The 16,758-nt window shown below is 44.6% G+C and overlaps 1 protein-coding gene across 3 annotated transcripts in view; it reads left to right on the top strand.

Moving 5' to 3' along the window:
• The window catches only part of Mcu (mitochondrial calcium uniporter), a 170,426-nt gene that overhangs the window by 141,544 nt on the left and 12,124 nt on the right, over positions 1-16,758 (top strand). For all 3 annotated transcript variants that reach the window (XM_030245012.1, NM_001033259.4, XM_006513468.2), the window contains 2 exons: positions 8,070-8,240; positions 9,308-9,412. In XM_030245012.1, the coding sequence (XP_030100872.1) occupies positions 8,070-8,240; positions 9,308-9,412 (276 nt within the window). The remainder of the gene's footprint in view (positions 1-8,069; positions 8,241-9,307; positions 9,413-16,758) is intronic.

Here is a 16,758-nt window from a genome sequence, read left to right as displayed (position 1 = left end):
AGTTGGACTTGGAGTAGCAGGGGAAGGTTTAGGAGTGCACAGCCTTTGAGGCAGGCAAGACATTTGTTTTTCATTCGAGGATCCAAAGATAGCTCCAGGGTGGGTAAGCATGTGATCCCCAGCAGCCAAAGCAGTGTAGCAGAAACTTGACACTGCACATTTTACCTACGTGTGCTAATTGTAGACCCTCCAAGAATGTTTCTATATACTATATAAAGAGGCTTCTTGTCATCATCAAAATAAAAGTTAGTTCATCCTACTAATATGATAATTTTATGCTTAGCCTAATATACAGTTTAACCAAAACCCATGACCATGGGGGTAGTACTGTTAAAATATTTGTTTCTAGCTGTAAAACTAATAAATTATCTAAGACACTACTGAGAAGAATAAACTGTATTGGAGGACACAGGAAATAGAATAAATGTAGATTACACACATTAGGGCTTATAAAGATAATGTTGCTAAAATGTTTCATCTTCCCCAGTGAATCTGAAAACTGGGTTTAATACTAGTCAAAATTCAACAGAGACTGATGAAATGGCTCAGAATTCATATGAGTGAGTAAAACCATACAGACAGCTCAGGCAGATCTCAGGGATAAGAGGGGTGGGGGCATGGCTTACCACACAGATGTGCAGCAGGAAAGCAAGGCTTACTAAAGAACATGCTAATTGCTATCACCAAAACAGTTGACATGTTGGTGTGGGAAAGATTATTGCATCAGGTTAGAGAAACCTTGTGCCAATAGAAGTCTGGCATGTGATAGAATTAGTTTTACAAATCAGAGGCAGGAGAGCAGACTATTTAATAAATGGTGTTGGAGAATATTATAAAACACATAGCTCCATAAGGAAAAATACCAGAAGCTTGAAGCATTGGATTGTACTGTTATCTCTCTCAGCCTTTTGCATTTACAGTGAGAAAAATGTGTTGGGTTGTTTTTAGTGGATAAATAGTACTATATTCATACAATGAATTTCTGTTATATGTATGTAAGTAGATAATACAGAAGTAGGATTTAACCCTAATAAATCTCCGAACAGTGATGAGCATTAAAGCAAGTTATAGAAGGTTGGATGGACACAGCAAAACCACTTCTTTATGTATATAAAGTCTGCATGTATGCATTCTGATAGTTGTACAGACCAGTCCTGACTTGATATGAGTGGGGCTACACAGTTGTATGAATACCTACAGGTGAGAGCTGTCATGATGAGACTTCTTGGAGACTGGCTATCATAATACATATTTACAGAGAATACTAAATATGATACACAGACATGTATGTGTGCATATGTACCTGCCCGATTCATGCAATTGTGTGTGTATATGTATGTGTGTGTGTGTGTGTGTGTGTGTGTGTGTGTGTGTGTGTGTGTGTGTTTGTAGGTGGGAGTAGTAAACACCAACTTCTAATCTCAGAGTGTGATTTCCTTTGGAGAAAGAAAAATCACCCTGACTCAGTGTGGATAATAAAATAGTAGCAAGGCTGGGATGAAGGGCAATGTCATTCATAAAAGAGATGTCAGTAGCCTAGGCTAGACCTGTAGTAGCAGAGAGATCAATGGATTAGTGATGTTTTTAAAAATAAAATGAAAAGCTTCGGTTATTGATTAGTAGGGGAGTACAGGTTCCAGCATGAGGAAAATTCAGATTATAGGTAGTTTTCTTGCTTGGACAGGAGCTAAATAATTGTCTTAATTGAGAAAACGCGTGGTTAGAGAGGGAGATAAATTCTGTTTGGGGCTATGAATTTGTCACGCTCCTGTGGAAAGCTCATGTGTCCCACACAGCTGATGGGGGCATTGGGACAGCACTGGCATTTGCATGGTAATGGAATCTGGAAAGATGTGAAATTGCTTGGAGAATACGTGGGCTGAGAAGCCAAGATTCTGGGGCAAAGCACTTAGAAACTTTTGAGGAATGAATAGAGGAATAACTGCATATGACTCAGAGTTAGGTCTAGACAGGTGCAGTGGCGCACACCTTTAGTCCCAGCACTCGGGAGGCGGGGGCAAGCAGATCTCTGTGAGTTGGAGGCTAGCTTCGTCTACATAGTGAGTTCCAGGTGAGCCAGGTCTATGTAGCAAGACCTCATCTCAAAAAAAAAAAAAAAAAAAAAAAAAAAAGAGAAAAGAAAAAAGACAGACAGACTAGAGAAGTATATTAAAGCCATTAAAGCTAAAGGGGAAATGTTTTTACCAAATGAAGTAATTACGTCATGGGATGCTGCTAAAAGAAGCAGACTCGGTGCTGAAATCTCCACTGATTTCCACAGCCCAGACATCATATGTGATCTAAGAGAAATGACTGCTGAGCCAGGCAAGGTAGTTCATGTCCGTGATGCTAACCCTGAGGAAGTGAATTAGTCAAACAGTGAAAACTAGGTTGCATTTGATCCAACTGCAACCTTCAGGGGCGTTGTCTGATCTTGCAAGAGTTTAATTTTCTTAGCTATAAAAAAGTAAAAAATAAAAAAATAAAATAAAAAGAGGTTGTTGAAGAAGAACTCATGATTCTTTGGCCTCCTGACGTTAAAACCATGTCATTGCATCTCACTTTTGTGATGCATTCGTGTTATCAAAAGCGGGCAGTGTGTGCAGAGAACATAAGGGACAGAAATCATCTGTCACACGAAGTTAGTTCCAGGGAACTCTGCGAATCCCACCCTACAGGCCCCATTAACTGAACTGTGAGAAACTGTATTCATCTGCAGTTACCGGTAGGTGGCTTCCCGGTTGGTTTTTCCAGTCAAGATAAGCCATCCTGACCCGACACTTGCTCAGTATGAACTGATCCTCTCCCCGCCTTGAGAGTTCTGGGATTAGGTACCACCATTCCAGGCTGAGGGGGTGTGAGGGAGAACGAGGGGGAGGGTGTTTTACAGCGTTTGGCTTAAACATTTGACCAAATAATAATGTGTGTATTCCTTCCTTCCTTCCTTCTCCCTCCCTCCTACCCGCCTCCACCCTACCCCTCCACCCCAACCCACAGGGGTTGCTCTGTTCCTGGCCTCCTCGCAGCCTCAGTGTCTGGAGCACCTGGAGCTCTCCTTAGCTTACAGGATTCTAGAGTTATGCTTAAAGCGCTTGTCACACTATGACTGGCTCTAAGTGTTTACGGTGGCAACCCCATGACTTCTAAGCCTCTTTGAGGCAACAGTCTTGGTGAACATGCTTGTTTATTCTTATTTCATTAATATGGAAGTCAAAGCAAAAGCTACTTTGTGGAACTTACACTTGATCGGAGTATCTCTGAGGTAGTGGGTGCTGTGGCCCTTCTTGTAAATCCCACTTTGCATCCAGATCATAACTCCCCATCCTCCTCTCCTCCCAGTCTCACCTTACAACCACTCCCCCACGCCCCCACCCCATTACCTGTCTTCTCCTCAGAGAAAGGGAAGCCCTGCCTCAGAACCACCCCACCTTGGGATGTCCAGTTGAAGTTGGACTAAGCGCATCCTCTCCCACTGAGGCCCAACCAGGCAGTCCAGCTAGGGGAAGGGGACCCAGTGGCAGGCGACAGAGTCAGAGATCGCCCTCACTCCAGTGTAAGGGGATCCACACGAAGCCCCAGCAGCACATGTGCTACAAATGTGTAGAGGGCCTGAGTCCAGCCCCTGTATGCTCTCTGGTTGGTGGTTCAGCCTCTGTGAGCCTCCACAGGCCTTTTCTTGACCTGTTGTTAAAGTTGACAACCTTTGGTGATTGTCCTTGTAGGCTGTTAACCAAGAACTCTAGCATTTGCATTGTAATCCAGTGTGTGGGAGGGAGGAAGACACGGGATTCTTTTAAAAGGCAGTGTTATAATGAAGCTGTGTGTATTCCATGCAGAGTTGTTGCTCACAGCTTTTCTATTTCTTTCCTTCCAAAGGCTTCATATTTAAAGGAAGACGTTAAGCCAGATGCAGAGATCTTCATTCCCCCTGTTGACTCTGTCTCAGTTATTCTAAAGACAGCAACCTCTGGGCGTTTATCTGTGAAACTGATGATTTAATGAAATGCTCCAAGCCTTAGCTCAAAGAATGCTATCTTTTATTTAAATTCCCTTCTGCCTCCTTTAGAGATCTGTGGTTAGCTTGTCTTTTGCATAACAGAAAGAAGATAATTGCAATAAAGATGCCAAGTGAATACGTTAATCACTTAATTTACCATCATTGCTATCTGTAGAAGAAACCTACATGTTTACATACCAGAGGCTGAGAATGCTAGGTTAAGGATTCTTTCTGAAAAGGAAAATGAACACCTTTTCAAATGTGTTTAGATGTTGCAAATGCGTGCTGGTGTTGGTATTGGGTGTTTTGTTTGTTTGGCCTGTTCCTGGGACAGCAGACTCTACCCTGTCATGGGTTGGTCTGATGCTGCTTGTATCCTAATGCTAAATACTGGTTCCTTGAGACTAGTGCCCTGGAGCGGATGTATCCAATGACCCTGCCCCCCAAGTTCGCCCCAATTGGTGAATAAAGATGCCCACAGCCTGTAGCTGGGAGAATTGAGACAGGTGGGATCTGGAGTTCCTAGGCTTAAGGTCTGGGTTCCCAGGCTTTGGGTTTGGGGAGGAAGAGAGAGGGGAAGATGGGGACAGGAGAAGGATGCCTTGGGGTAAGAGTCATAAGATCACAGCTGTGACACCTGGCCAGTTGAAGTTAAGAGCAGCCCAGATGGAACACGCAAGTCATATTGTGTGGTTAATGATAGGGAAATAGACATAATAGCATAGAGGATAGGTATCTGCCCAGCTCTAGTGCTGATTAAGTCTTCCTGTAAACGTAAAGGTTGTGTGTCTTTTATCCGGGAACTGAATGGTCAAAGGCAGCATAGACACCCCGGTTGAGGTTAAATATTCCCTATGACACTACTCTTTGAGTGAGGGTGTGAGGGTTTTTGGGGGTTTGTTTGTTTGTTTGTTTGTTTTGTTTTGTTTTACTTTCTATGTCAAATCTCAAGTCATGTATCTGTGTCTGTGAACTATGAACTCTAATGGTGATGTCTGCCCTGCTGCGAACACACAATGCGTCTCTGGCAACAATTTTCAGAAATCTGGACATCAAGCAGCATAGTCCTGCAATCCCAGCTAACGGGAAGCAAATGGCTGCAGGCAGCTTCCCAGACTCCTCCCAGCCTCCCAGCCTCTCAGCCTCTAGGCAGGAGACAGCTTCTAGACTCTAGCACAATGAGAAGAAACAGCCAGGTCCAGATTGGCCAGCTGAAGTGAAGAATGGACCAGGGAACTGAACAGGCCCTGCTGGCAAGGCTCCCGGGCTTGTGTGATAGTGTTCCCGAGCCAGGGCTGTGAACAGCCAGAGTTACCAGGTTGTCTGCTTAAATAAGGAACATACCAGGGTAGGCAGCCATCCTTGAGGTGGATGGCTCATCAGCTGCGATTGTGGGACAATGGTCCTAAGGAGGGGGCTGAGAGGAAATCGTGTTCCTGTGAGCCTGGCTAAAGTCTACTGCTCTTGTACAGAGACTAGAAAAACTTTCTCAGAAGTTATTTTTACCAGAAAACATAAAAATGAACAAATCTCAGGGTCCATATCATTTTATCCAGCCAGAATACTTACATATGTAGACACTCCAAAGAGATTTCCAGAAAAGTCACCTAGGAAGTAGCCCCACAATAAAGAATTCTCTACTTCTGTCATGAAAGAGTTGTACAGTGCTCAGCAATACAAAATTAAGGATATATAAGCAGTGACTAAAATTACCTAGCCGTGGAGTGTCAGGAGGCCATCCCCCAACTCAGCCTACAGAGACCCAGAAATGACAGAGATGATGAAGAAGTCAGCAAATGTGTTAACATGGAAACAGGGGTGAGACTGTAAGAAAAGACAAATTAATTTTCTGGAGGTTTTTTTTTAATATCTGAAATTTAAAAACCTACAGAGCTGGGCAGTGGTGGCACACTGGGGAGGTGGAGGCAGGCAGATCTCTGAGTTCAAGTCCAACCTGGTCTACAGAGTGAGTTCCAGGATAGCCAGGGCTACACAGAGAAGCCCTGTCTCAAAAAACCAAAAATTAATTAATTAAAATAAAAACCATACAGAAGGAATTAACGAGATAGATGATGTGGAAGGAAACATCTGTAACAAGGGAGTAAATAGTGCTGAAGCTGACCCAGGGAAGGACAGGAAATATAGGAAGAAGGCTCAGCAGGTGTGGAGCCAGCACCCTGTGATTGAACGGAAATATAGTTAGGGCTTTCAGGGAGGGGTAGAAGACAGAAAATTAAATAATGGTCAGATTTTCTCCAAATTTGGTGACTGCTATGAGTGCACAGATCTAAGACATGCATCCGTTTCCAAGTAGAATAATCACAAAGGAAAACAAGTGACATCACAACCAAACCATTGGAAGCCATGCTGACCAGAGGCCATGAAGAGCACGTGAGGAATACAGATGGGTCGCACATAGAAGAAAGATACGATAAGCCTAAACTCCTTATTCCATTAAGGCAAGATGATGAAGTTAATTCTTCCAAGAATGCCAAAATGGGGGAAAAATCTGTCAGATAGATTTTCTCTTACATACTAAAAATCTCTCTCAAAAAATCAAGGTGCAGTGACTTTCTCAGACATACAAAAATGGAGAGAACTCATTGGCAGTGCATTTGCGCCACAGTGACGTTTAAGATGGTTCTTCGGACAGAAGGGAGCACTGAATGAAGCACGAATGCTTTGTGAATGGTCACTATAGTATTGAGAGAATAATGTGCTCTCTGTTCAGTAGAGGCACAAAGATTTTCCAAATACCGATTTGCTGGTGGCTGAATCTGCCACAGATGGATGTTAACTATGCCACAAGAGCATTCCAGTCGTCGTAGAGGCTTCATTGATAATCACTAAAGACAAAAATAACCCGCAGTCTGTTAACGGACGTGAAGAGCAATCTCAGTGGCTCTGTGCATCAGAATAGGACCCGGGAGGATGAAGACACTGGGGGTGGACCTGTTACTTTGCATGTTAACCTAGAATTTTTAAAAATTCTGCTCAGTGATACAAACAAATGAACTACCGTCGCCGGCATATAGCATGGATGTGTCTCATAGCCATGCCAAGGGAAAGCCACCGTATGCAAAGAGTTGCCAGCCATAGAGCACCAGTAACAGTTTGTGATACCACAAAATCAGGTAGAGTAGCTCTAGAAAGCAGACCCAAAGTGCCTAGGAATTTGCAGGGGCGAGGCTGAGGGAGTCTGCAGGAAGCGTGGGGATGGTCTTGAGAATGTCTATTGAAAATAAGAATTGTTGGGGGTTTGTTTTTGAGACAGATGAGGAAGGAGGAATGGGTGTGGGTCACAGCTCTGGGAAGTCGCAACAGTTTCTCCTGATGATGGGTGTGATGCTACTGAGAACCACAGAGGAGCCTTTTGATTGATAAAGCGAGTGAGCTCGTTAGCAATCCGTGGTCAGGCAGTGCGCTGTGTAGAGAGATTTGTCTCCTTTCTTCCTAAGGACATTCTGAGAGTTAGGAGCCCACTCTCTATGTATGAGCAGCATCCCTTATTTCTCCTTCTCTTTCTTTGGCAGTGTTGATGCACAGAGCCTTAGTAAAATGAATCTCAGAAAACCTTTTCTAAGAATAATTTTCAGATACATTCTTAAAGCGATATTTTCAGCCCCAAACCTCACATTAGCAGCTAAACACTTACTTAAAGTTGGTGCCGGCATGAGAGGGAAAGGCTTTGGAGTAAAAACTGGGATTGGGTCTTGGCTCAGGATCTTTGGGAACTGTATAACTTCTTGGGCTTCACATCTTTTTTTTCCAGATAGGACCAGGACTTGACTCAGCCATACCAAGACCCCCTGTGTTGTAGTCCACAAAAGCCTCTCTCTGGCCTACTCAAAGACAGCCATATCTGAAAAAATTAGTCCACTGCTCTGATTGATCTTGAATGAGCCTGTTCCCAGATTAACTCTAAAAGTTCTTATTCCTAAACCTTCCTTAAAAACCTTTTAAGTCACACTAATGGTAGTGTGTGTTCCCACCATGGGCAGGAAAAATGATGACGAGACTTTAACTGATAATATAACCGAACCATCGTATGTTTGTGGGTCTTTTCGCTCAGACGTGACGGTGGTTTACCAAAATGGATTACCGGTGATATCTGTGAGGCTACCCTCTCGACGCGAGCGCTGCCAATTCACACTCAAGCCTATCTCTGACTCAGTCGGCGTGTTTTTACGACAACTGCAAGAGGAGGATCGGGGAATCGACCGGGTCGCCATCTACTCACCAGGTAAGGTCATGCTCACTTTCAATTCTCACCTCCTCCTCAGGCCCAACCCCAAGCAGCTCGGTACAAAGGAATATTGTCCTGTTAGTTAGAAGGCTTGTGAGTTTTGGTTTGCAAGCATGGAAGACAAAGCCTTTTCCCTCCCAGTGGTCCTCGGACTGTTCTTGTCAGCAGATGTGTGCCCACAGGGAGTCTCATTCCAAAGCAGCTCACATCGAATGTCACCACAAGGACAGACAGGCAATCACATTTCCCGTCCTTGAGGTCTCTTATCATTACCGTAGGTGTGGAATATGTTTCTCCAGCAATTGAGCAGTCAAATGTTTACCAAAATAGAGTCTGTGATTTGAGAGTATACAATAAGACACTAAAACCTCTCATTTGATGTAACATCTGTTTATTTAAGTGCCAAAAAAAAAATTGTTTTCGCTTTGACTTAGAAAAGTCTTTCAAACCTACAGCAAGATTGAGACTAGCAAGTACCCATTTACCCTTCCGTTGGGGTCACCAGCCAGGACAGCTGCCGACTTCTGTCCTTTGCCTTTTAACGGTGTGCTTTAAGCACTCCAGACTTATCTAGTTCCGTCCTTGGTAGAGCATCCTTGGTAGAGCCATTTGCTGCCCTTTGCTCCCCATCTCAACCTCCCCTGCTGAATTAATTAGCAGCTTCCCCATGGCTGGGCTGCCAAGTACCATGAGATTGAGAGCCATGTAGGCTATTCTCCAGCTTCCAAGGTAAAGGCCCGCACCGCACTGCCCTGCAGGTGAGTCCAGATTCCAGCTGAGCCCTGTAGGTCTGTCTGTGACCAGCAGTTACCCCACTTGTTGCCACAGCTACAGGGAAAGCGACTGTTAAAGCATCCAATTTGGCCTAAACACAAAGAGCATCAGATATACACCTAACCTCTGCCCAGCCTGAGGTGAGGCCTGAGGTGAGGCCGAGTTAACAGAGACAGGAGAGCACTTTAAAGCTATTTGAGATTTGGGGATTTATGTTGTTATGGGTTTTTTTTCTGGTCGTTCTTAAATAATGATGGGCCTGTGACACGTTATATTTAAATTGTTCACAGATGGCGTTCGAGTCGCTGCCTCCACGGGGATAGACCTCCTGCTCCTCGATGACTTTAAGCTTGTCATTAATGACTTAACATACCACGTACGGCCACCAAAGAGAGGTGAAAGCTGCTTTAATAAGGCGTTGTTAATTCGGGAAGACCTTTGGGAGGAACTTAGTTTTTCCATGAGTAGCCTGGAGGGACAGACACCAAACTGTCTTCCCACTCTGCACAGTGGGATTGTTCTGGCTGAGAGCTCATTAGAGCCTGGCTCTGCATGCCTCCAGCGCTTGAATTCCACTCAGTGCTTGACTTACCTGACTGTCCCAACCATAACCTCCTTCCTGATTCATTTCTTCTCTTTAAATATTTTTTTTTTATTTTACGTGTGTGTGTGTGTGTGTGTATTTACCTTTGCACACTTGTAAAAGACAATCCTTGAGAATCAGTTCTTTTCCTCTACCACGAAAGTAACTTGTTGTTTTTAAAACAAAATCCCAAACACTCTATTTACTAAAGGAAGACGGAGGAGCCAGACACTGGGGTGAAAGCCTGCCAGCTCCGAGAGGCGGAAGAAGCACCCAGCTGACCTTCCTGCTCCATGCGCTTTCTCCTTCATGCTGTCTTAAATACCCTCCAGCCCCACATCCGCCTTTCCACTTGTGTTCCGCCTGTGTGGCTGGTTGCTTGCTCTGCCTCCTGACCTATGGTTGACTTTATTTAATCTTGTTTACAGAAAGCTCTTGGGTTAAAGGTGTGCCTTGGGCAAAGCAACACAACTAGAAACAGGGATTTCAGTAAATAACACACTCTCAAGGTTCAGCATGTGGCCAAGTACCTTGCACCAGTCCCTCAAACAGAACTCTGGTCCTCACTCAGGCTTGGCGGCAGGCACCTTTACCCACTAACCCACTAAGCCAACTCACCAGCCTTTTGGTTTCCTTGCTGAAGGATTTCTGTTGGCCTACAGTTCCAGAGGAACACAGTCTATCATGGCAGGGACATAGGACTCTTATACACTAAACTAATGTGAAGGGAATCTTTACGATGTTCCTTGGCTTCCAATGGGGTTAGTAAGTGCACTGGAGTTGTTAATACAAACTGTATTTGATAGACCCAACTTACAAAAAGTATGTCTATGGTTACCTTCAGCATATACAGAACTTAAACACATCAGATATGACTGAACAAAATCATCTCACACAAAGCCTGCCAATAAACTCTTATACAACACACAGCAGGGTATTGTTTAGACATAATTAAATGCACATATGTAAAACATAATGTCAAAAAAACACACAAACCCCATTAGCAACCCATATAGCATATGATAGATTATTGATTGATTATCTCTGTGATCCCATGGCTGAGTGGAACCAGCAAAAGGCAGGTCTGCCAGACATCACTAACATGAAAAAAGATGGGATCTCAAGATGTGAACCCAGATTCCAGCTGAATGCATAGCGTTCTCTCGCCACTAGAGAGTCAAAATGTTCTGAGTCCTATGGCCATCTATAATCCTTAGGAACTTCTGACATGCATATACTTAGTTAGCTGTGGGGGGAAAAAGCAAGGCGCTCAACTTGGTACCCATTTTAAAAGGGCACCAAAACAGCCAGTAGTCAAGGTAACATTTTGTTTTGTTTGTTTTGTTGTTGTTGTTGTTTTATGGTTTTTTCTCGAGAGGGTTTCTCTGTGTAACCCTGGATGTACTGGAACTCACTTTGTAGACCAGGTTGTCCTCAAACTCAGAAATCCGTCTACCTCTGCCTCCCGAGTGCTGGGATTAAAGGCGTGTGCCACCACCGCCCAGCCTTCAAGGTAACATTTTAATGGCCAATTTTTATACACACATACATAAAATGTGTGCTTCAGTATTTCTGGTTTTTCCATTCATCTCCAGCGCCAGTGTAGCTCTGCCCAGTGCTGATGCTCAGCAGCCTCCAGTGTAGCTCTGCCCAGCATTGATGCTCAGCAGCCTCCAGTGTAGCTCTGCCCAGTGCTGATGCTCAGCAGCCTCCAGTGTAGCTCTGCCCAGTGCTGATGCTCAGCAAGCCTCCAGTGTAGCTCTGCCCAGTGCTGATGCTCAGCAGCCTCCAGTGTAGCTCTGCCCAGTGCTGATGCTCAGCAGCCCCCAGTGTAGCTCTGCCCAGTGCTGATGCTCAGCAAGCCTCCAGTGTAGTTCTGCCCAGTGCTGATGCTCAGCAGCCTCCAGTGTAGCTCTGCCCAGTGCTGATGCTCAGCAGCCTCCAGTGTAGCTCTGCCCAGCATTGATGCTCAGAAGCCTCCAGTGTAGCTCTGCCCAGTGCTGATGCTCAGCAGCCTCCAGTGTAGCTCTGCCCAGCATTGATGCTCAGCAGCCTCCAGTGTAACTCTGCCCAGTGCTGATGCTCAGCAGCCTCCAGTGTAGCTCTGCCCAGTGCTGATGCCCAGCAGCCCTTGGGGATGGCATTGCTTCTGATGTCTCGTTGGACATTTTCCTCTCTTTGCCTGAGATACTGTCATTTCCCCTGCCATAATCACTGCACCCTACACTGACTTCCTAGGCCAGCACTTCTCAACCTCCCTTATGCTGTGACCCTTTAATAGAGTCCCCATATTGTGGTGACCTCCAATCAAAACATTATTTTTGTTGCCACTTCATAACTGTAATTCTGCTGTTGTTGTAAATCTTAATGTGAATATCTAATATGCAACTCCTAAAGCAGTAGAGACCACAGGTTGAGAACCACAGTCCTAGGACATCTCTTCTTAATGCTATTCTTTAAGCCAGGTATTAGTGGCACACACCTTTAATGCCAGCGCTTAGGAGGCAGAGGCAGGCTGATCTCCGTGAGTTCAAGGCCAGCCTGATCTACACATTAAGGTCCAGGACAATAAGGGTTACACAAAGAAACTCTGTCTCAGGAAAAATAAAAAAATAAAAAGGAATTACATATATCAAAGAAAAAGTTGAGAGTGGAAGCCTAAGTTTAAACGCCCCCAATACTGTCCGTGTTGGCCTTACCAAATCAGATCACCCCTACACCCCTGACGTGGCCCCTTCCTCCCTGCTCCTTCCTCTCCTGCATTTTCCTATGTTAAAATCATCATGTCAGCTCGACTGTGACACTAAAGGATCCTATTCACTCTTTCTCTGGCTCCAAGCAAACTAGAGGAGATAGCCTCTGAATTCTGCTTCTTCTTTTTCTCTGTAAACGCCCTCCAAGAAGGCGGGCTCTGTGAATCACGATTCCTCCTTAGTTGAAGGAATTAAGTAACCAAATGGGGAGCATTTTCATTTCTCAGAGGCCAGAGTCTCTTGTCTACTGATAGGAAATGAATGAATGAATGAATGAATGAATGAATGAACGAACGAATGAAGTGTAACACTCAGGAAAGTAATGATGTGAGCTTCTGTATACAGTGGCATACACTAAGGGCTTTCTTTTGGCATTATGACTGATCCAATAATTTGTGGATGTTTTCAAACAGAAATAAATGCTTTCGTTTTTTAAAAATAAAGCTTCTCTCAAGCAGGTTAAGGAAAACTAAAGCAGAAACTGATCGTAGGAGGAGTTATATTTGATCCACGGTGGATTTCTTTTTTTCCTTTTTCTGTGTCTCAAAACTACGAGGTATCTGCCCAGCTTCACTAGAAGTAGATTGGAATATGAAGTTCTCAGGGGTTGTAAGTCTGAAATTTATGAAGAGCATTGTAACCCAAAGGGTAAGATTTGAAGAATTTTTTGTTCATCTTTGGTCTTTAGAGTCAGTCTTACTATAGCGCTGAGGCTGGCCTCAGGTTATCAATCCTGCCACCCCTCCCCCTCTCCTACCACCCCTCCCCCTCTGCTGTCTGTAGTATAGGTTGTCACCACCATATCTGGCTTCATACATAGCTTTAGAAAATTGTGTGTGTGGTGGTGCAGTGTGGCTTTTAAGAACTAAAATTACTCTGAATGCCATATAAACTGTGATTTCACACACGCCAGGCTCCAGAGACAGAGGGCTCATTCATGCTCAGTCAGGAATGGCCACACGCCATGTTTACAAGGGATATCGGGCTGTAGGTGGTGTGGGTCCTTAAATGTTGACAGCCTTGTGCCTAAGCCAGGGGAACAAGAGGACCTGTATCCCAGGTTGAAACAAAGAGGCGTGGCATAACAGGAAGGCTAGTCGCCAGCTCTGGCACATTCTTTTAGTAGTCATGGCTGGTCGCCATTGAAGTCTCAAACAGAAGCAAGGCTGTAGAAAGGAACACAGTCTGAAACACAGCTAACTACCTTTCTCTCCTTGGAAAGGAGGGGAACGCACCCATGTCACAAGAGGATCCGACTTCCCTGCTAAGGAGAATCATCAAGATTGGCACCACTAAAGCCGGTCCCCCTTTAGCCATCCGCAGGAAGGTAGAATGCTCACTTCATAATGATATGACTCAAGGAACAAGGTCGAAAAGGCAAGCTGACCAGGGATAATGACTGCCTTGTTAGAGACCCAGAGAGCCAAAACATTCTCAAATTATGTTTGCGGATAATGAGAATTTCCATAGCTCATATTAGCATAGCTCTCCGCTGTTATTATTCTGGGACTGATGGTGTGTACAGAGTATGTACATTGGTAAACGTGTGTGTGTGTGTGTGTGTGTGTGTGTGTGTGTGTGTGTGTGTGTAGCATGCAGGATTCAACTCACTATTGCTAAGCCATTAGAGACTTTTGCATTTCCTATGATTTCACCTTCAGTGACTTCTCCAGGTCAAGGGTTGGGGTTGTTATTGTCATCTGTGTTTTGACAGTACCTTACAGCCATATCACTCTTGTTAAGGCAACCTGACAAATGAATCATAAACTCTGACTCTACTAAAGCTTTACTAATGCAGAGTCCAAAAGATGACTTCACTTTCAGCCAGGTCTAGGATACATCTCTGTGACCTATAACTTAAAATTTTCCAGTTTTTTTTTCATTGCTGTTAGAAAGCATTGGGTGGTATGTTAGTTTGTCGTTATGACCGAATAAACAACACATTCATAAAGTTCAACTCCAAAAGTCTAAAATAATCTTACATAAAACTCCCCCATCCCTGTTCCCCAGCTATCCTTTACAGCACAGAAGCGAGTATTATACATATTTTAGGCAGCATACCATACATACTATTTCTGTCATTTCTGTTGGTCACATTTCAGTTAATGAAGCAGAGCCATGTGAATATTATAACGATTTATGGCAGGGGGCTGGGGAGATAGTTAATCAGGAAAGTGCTTACCTCACAGTTCTCTGAACATGTGGGAAGAGCCTAGCTAGCATAATAACACATACCCAGCGCGGGGGGGGGGGGGGGGGGGCGGAGACAGGCAGGCAGATCCCTGGGGCTCGATGGCCAGCTGGTCTAACCTGAAGGTAAGCTCCAGGCCAGACCTTGTGTCAAAGGTGGTGAACGATGTTCTGAGGATGACACTCGAGGCTATCCTCCAGCCTCCACACACACATGCACACATATATATGTCTTTGCCTGTCTCTGGCTCCCCAGCACATGCACATACCTGAGTACACACATGATCACATACACAGGCATGAAAATATTCATGGTAGGAAAAAGACCTTTTAGCCGGGCAGTGGCGGCGCACGCCTTTAATCCCAGCACTCGGGAGGCAGAGGCAGGTGGATTTCTGAGTTTGAGGCCAGCCTGGTCTACAGAGTGAGTTCCAGGACAGTCAGGGCTACACAGAGAAACCCTGTCTCGAAAAACCAAAGGAAAAAAAAAAAAGAAAAAGGAAAAGGAAAAAAGAAAAAAAAAGACCTTTTACAGTTGCAGCTACAGCTGAAGAAGAGGGGCTCTGAAAGGGAGCTCAGAGGGCCAGCGAAACGTCGGGAATGATGAAGCTTTGGCACCATGCATGACTGACAGGTCGTTAGGAACCTGGAAATCCGTATCCAGATTTTAATGGAGGGATGTGATGAAGTGCTTTAATGTAGGTAGAGAAATGCTTCCGTGTTGTTAAGTAGAAATTTCTGGCACGGAGCTTTGAGTTCAATCCCCAGTGCCAAGAAAAAAAGTCTGTGTGATATTAAAAATGTTTCATTTCTGCCCTGTCAAATATCGTAGCCATAAGTAAGAGAACTGTAGCGGAAGAGCTGAATTTTTCAATTATAACACATGGGAAGTTATAGAAGTGTCAGTCAGAAGATTAAAAAAACAAACAGGAGTTGGATAAGTTGACCAATGCATTGTGTTATTAAGAGTAGATTGTGTATTCTCATTACAAAAAAAGTATGTGAAGTAATAAATATCTGTATTTAGCCATTTCACAGTGTACATATTTCAAAATAGGATATTGATGGTAAATATACCTACACACATACATACAAACATACTTTTTACTCATCATTTAAGATAAACAATTAGTTAAAAATAAACTGAAGCATGTGGCTAGTGGCCCCAATGTTGGACAGGCCATTTTTAGAAGGCTGCATCTGCATCAGGCTCATCTGCTAACCAACGAATGCTGCAAATGCAGGGGCGAGTAGGCGCAGCTGGCATTCGCAGACATGTCTGCCTGGGCCTCGCTCCTAACCTCAGCATCCTCCAAAGCGTGGTGCCATCGGCTTCACTTCTCCTTCCAAAATCTCACCTAGCTCTCTCTCTGGCTCGGAGCCACTCAGAGAAAGGCATTCTGGGAAACACAGGCCAATTTCGCACATTGGCCAGGCATAAAAGCCTAACTAACCCGTTTCCCTTACCCAGTAGGCTCTGGCGCACTTCGTGCCAATTAGTAAGCATTTCCTCCTCCTCCTCCTCCTCCTGCTCCTCCTCCTTTTCCTCCTCCTCCTCCTCCTGCTCCTCCTCCTCCTCCTCCTCCTCTTCCTCCTCCCCCCCCCCCAGCTGTCCTGCTGTGTTTGTCTGTCCCGTGTCCATGTCCGTGTATCACTCCCTCCTCTGTCTCCCTTTGTCCCTCCCCAGTCCCGCCTCCCATGTCCATCACCTGTCCATCCTGTACCCACCACCGCCGCCGCCCCCCTCGCCCCCATTGCTTGTTTTCTGATTTACTGGCAGGGCGTGGAGTCTTGATCTTTTGCCACAGTTTACATGCAACATTGAATGTACGGGAGGACAGTGTGGAGAACTGTTGGGACAGAGGGAATGTGAATCCCAGTTCAGATTTTAAAGAAGAAAAAAAAATCATTAAACATTAACATATTAAAAGAAGTTAAAAAAAAAAAAAGCTTCGGAAGAAACTGTTCTATGACTGTGGGATGAGAAATCTACAACATCAGCCCAGCAGGGTGGAAAAAGCTATACTGCCTTAGTGAGCACAGGAAGACTGTTATAAAAATGTGTTCCACAGGCATGTGGTGCTTGCCTGAGATCCCAGCTCAGGAGACAGTCAGGAGATGAATTCAAGGCCAGCCTGAGCTACGGAAGAAGGCACTGTCTCTTAATTAACTAATTAATTCTATATGCCAGAACCCATGTCTGAAGTTTTTTTGT

This window comes from Mus musculus, chromosome 10 (assembly GCF_000001635.26).
Source record: "Mus musculus strain C57BL/6J chromosome 10, GRCm38.p6 C57BL/6J".
In the NCBI taxonomy this organism is placed as follows: Eukaryota; Metazoa; Chordata; class Mammalia; order Rodentia; family Muridae; genus Mus; species Mus musculus.
This window is presented reverse-complemented; position numbering and strand designations above follow the sequence as displayed.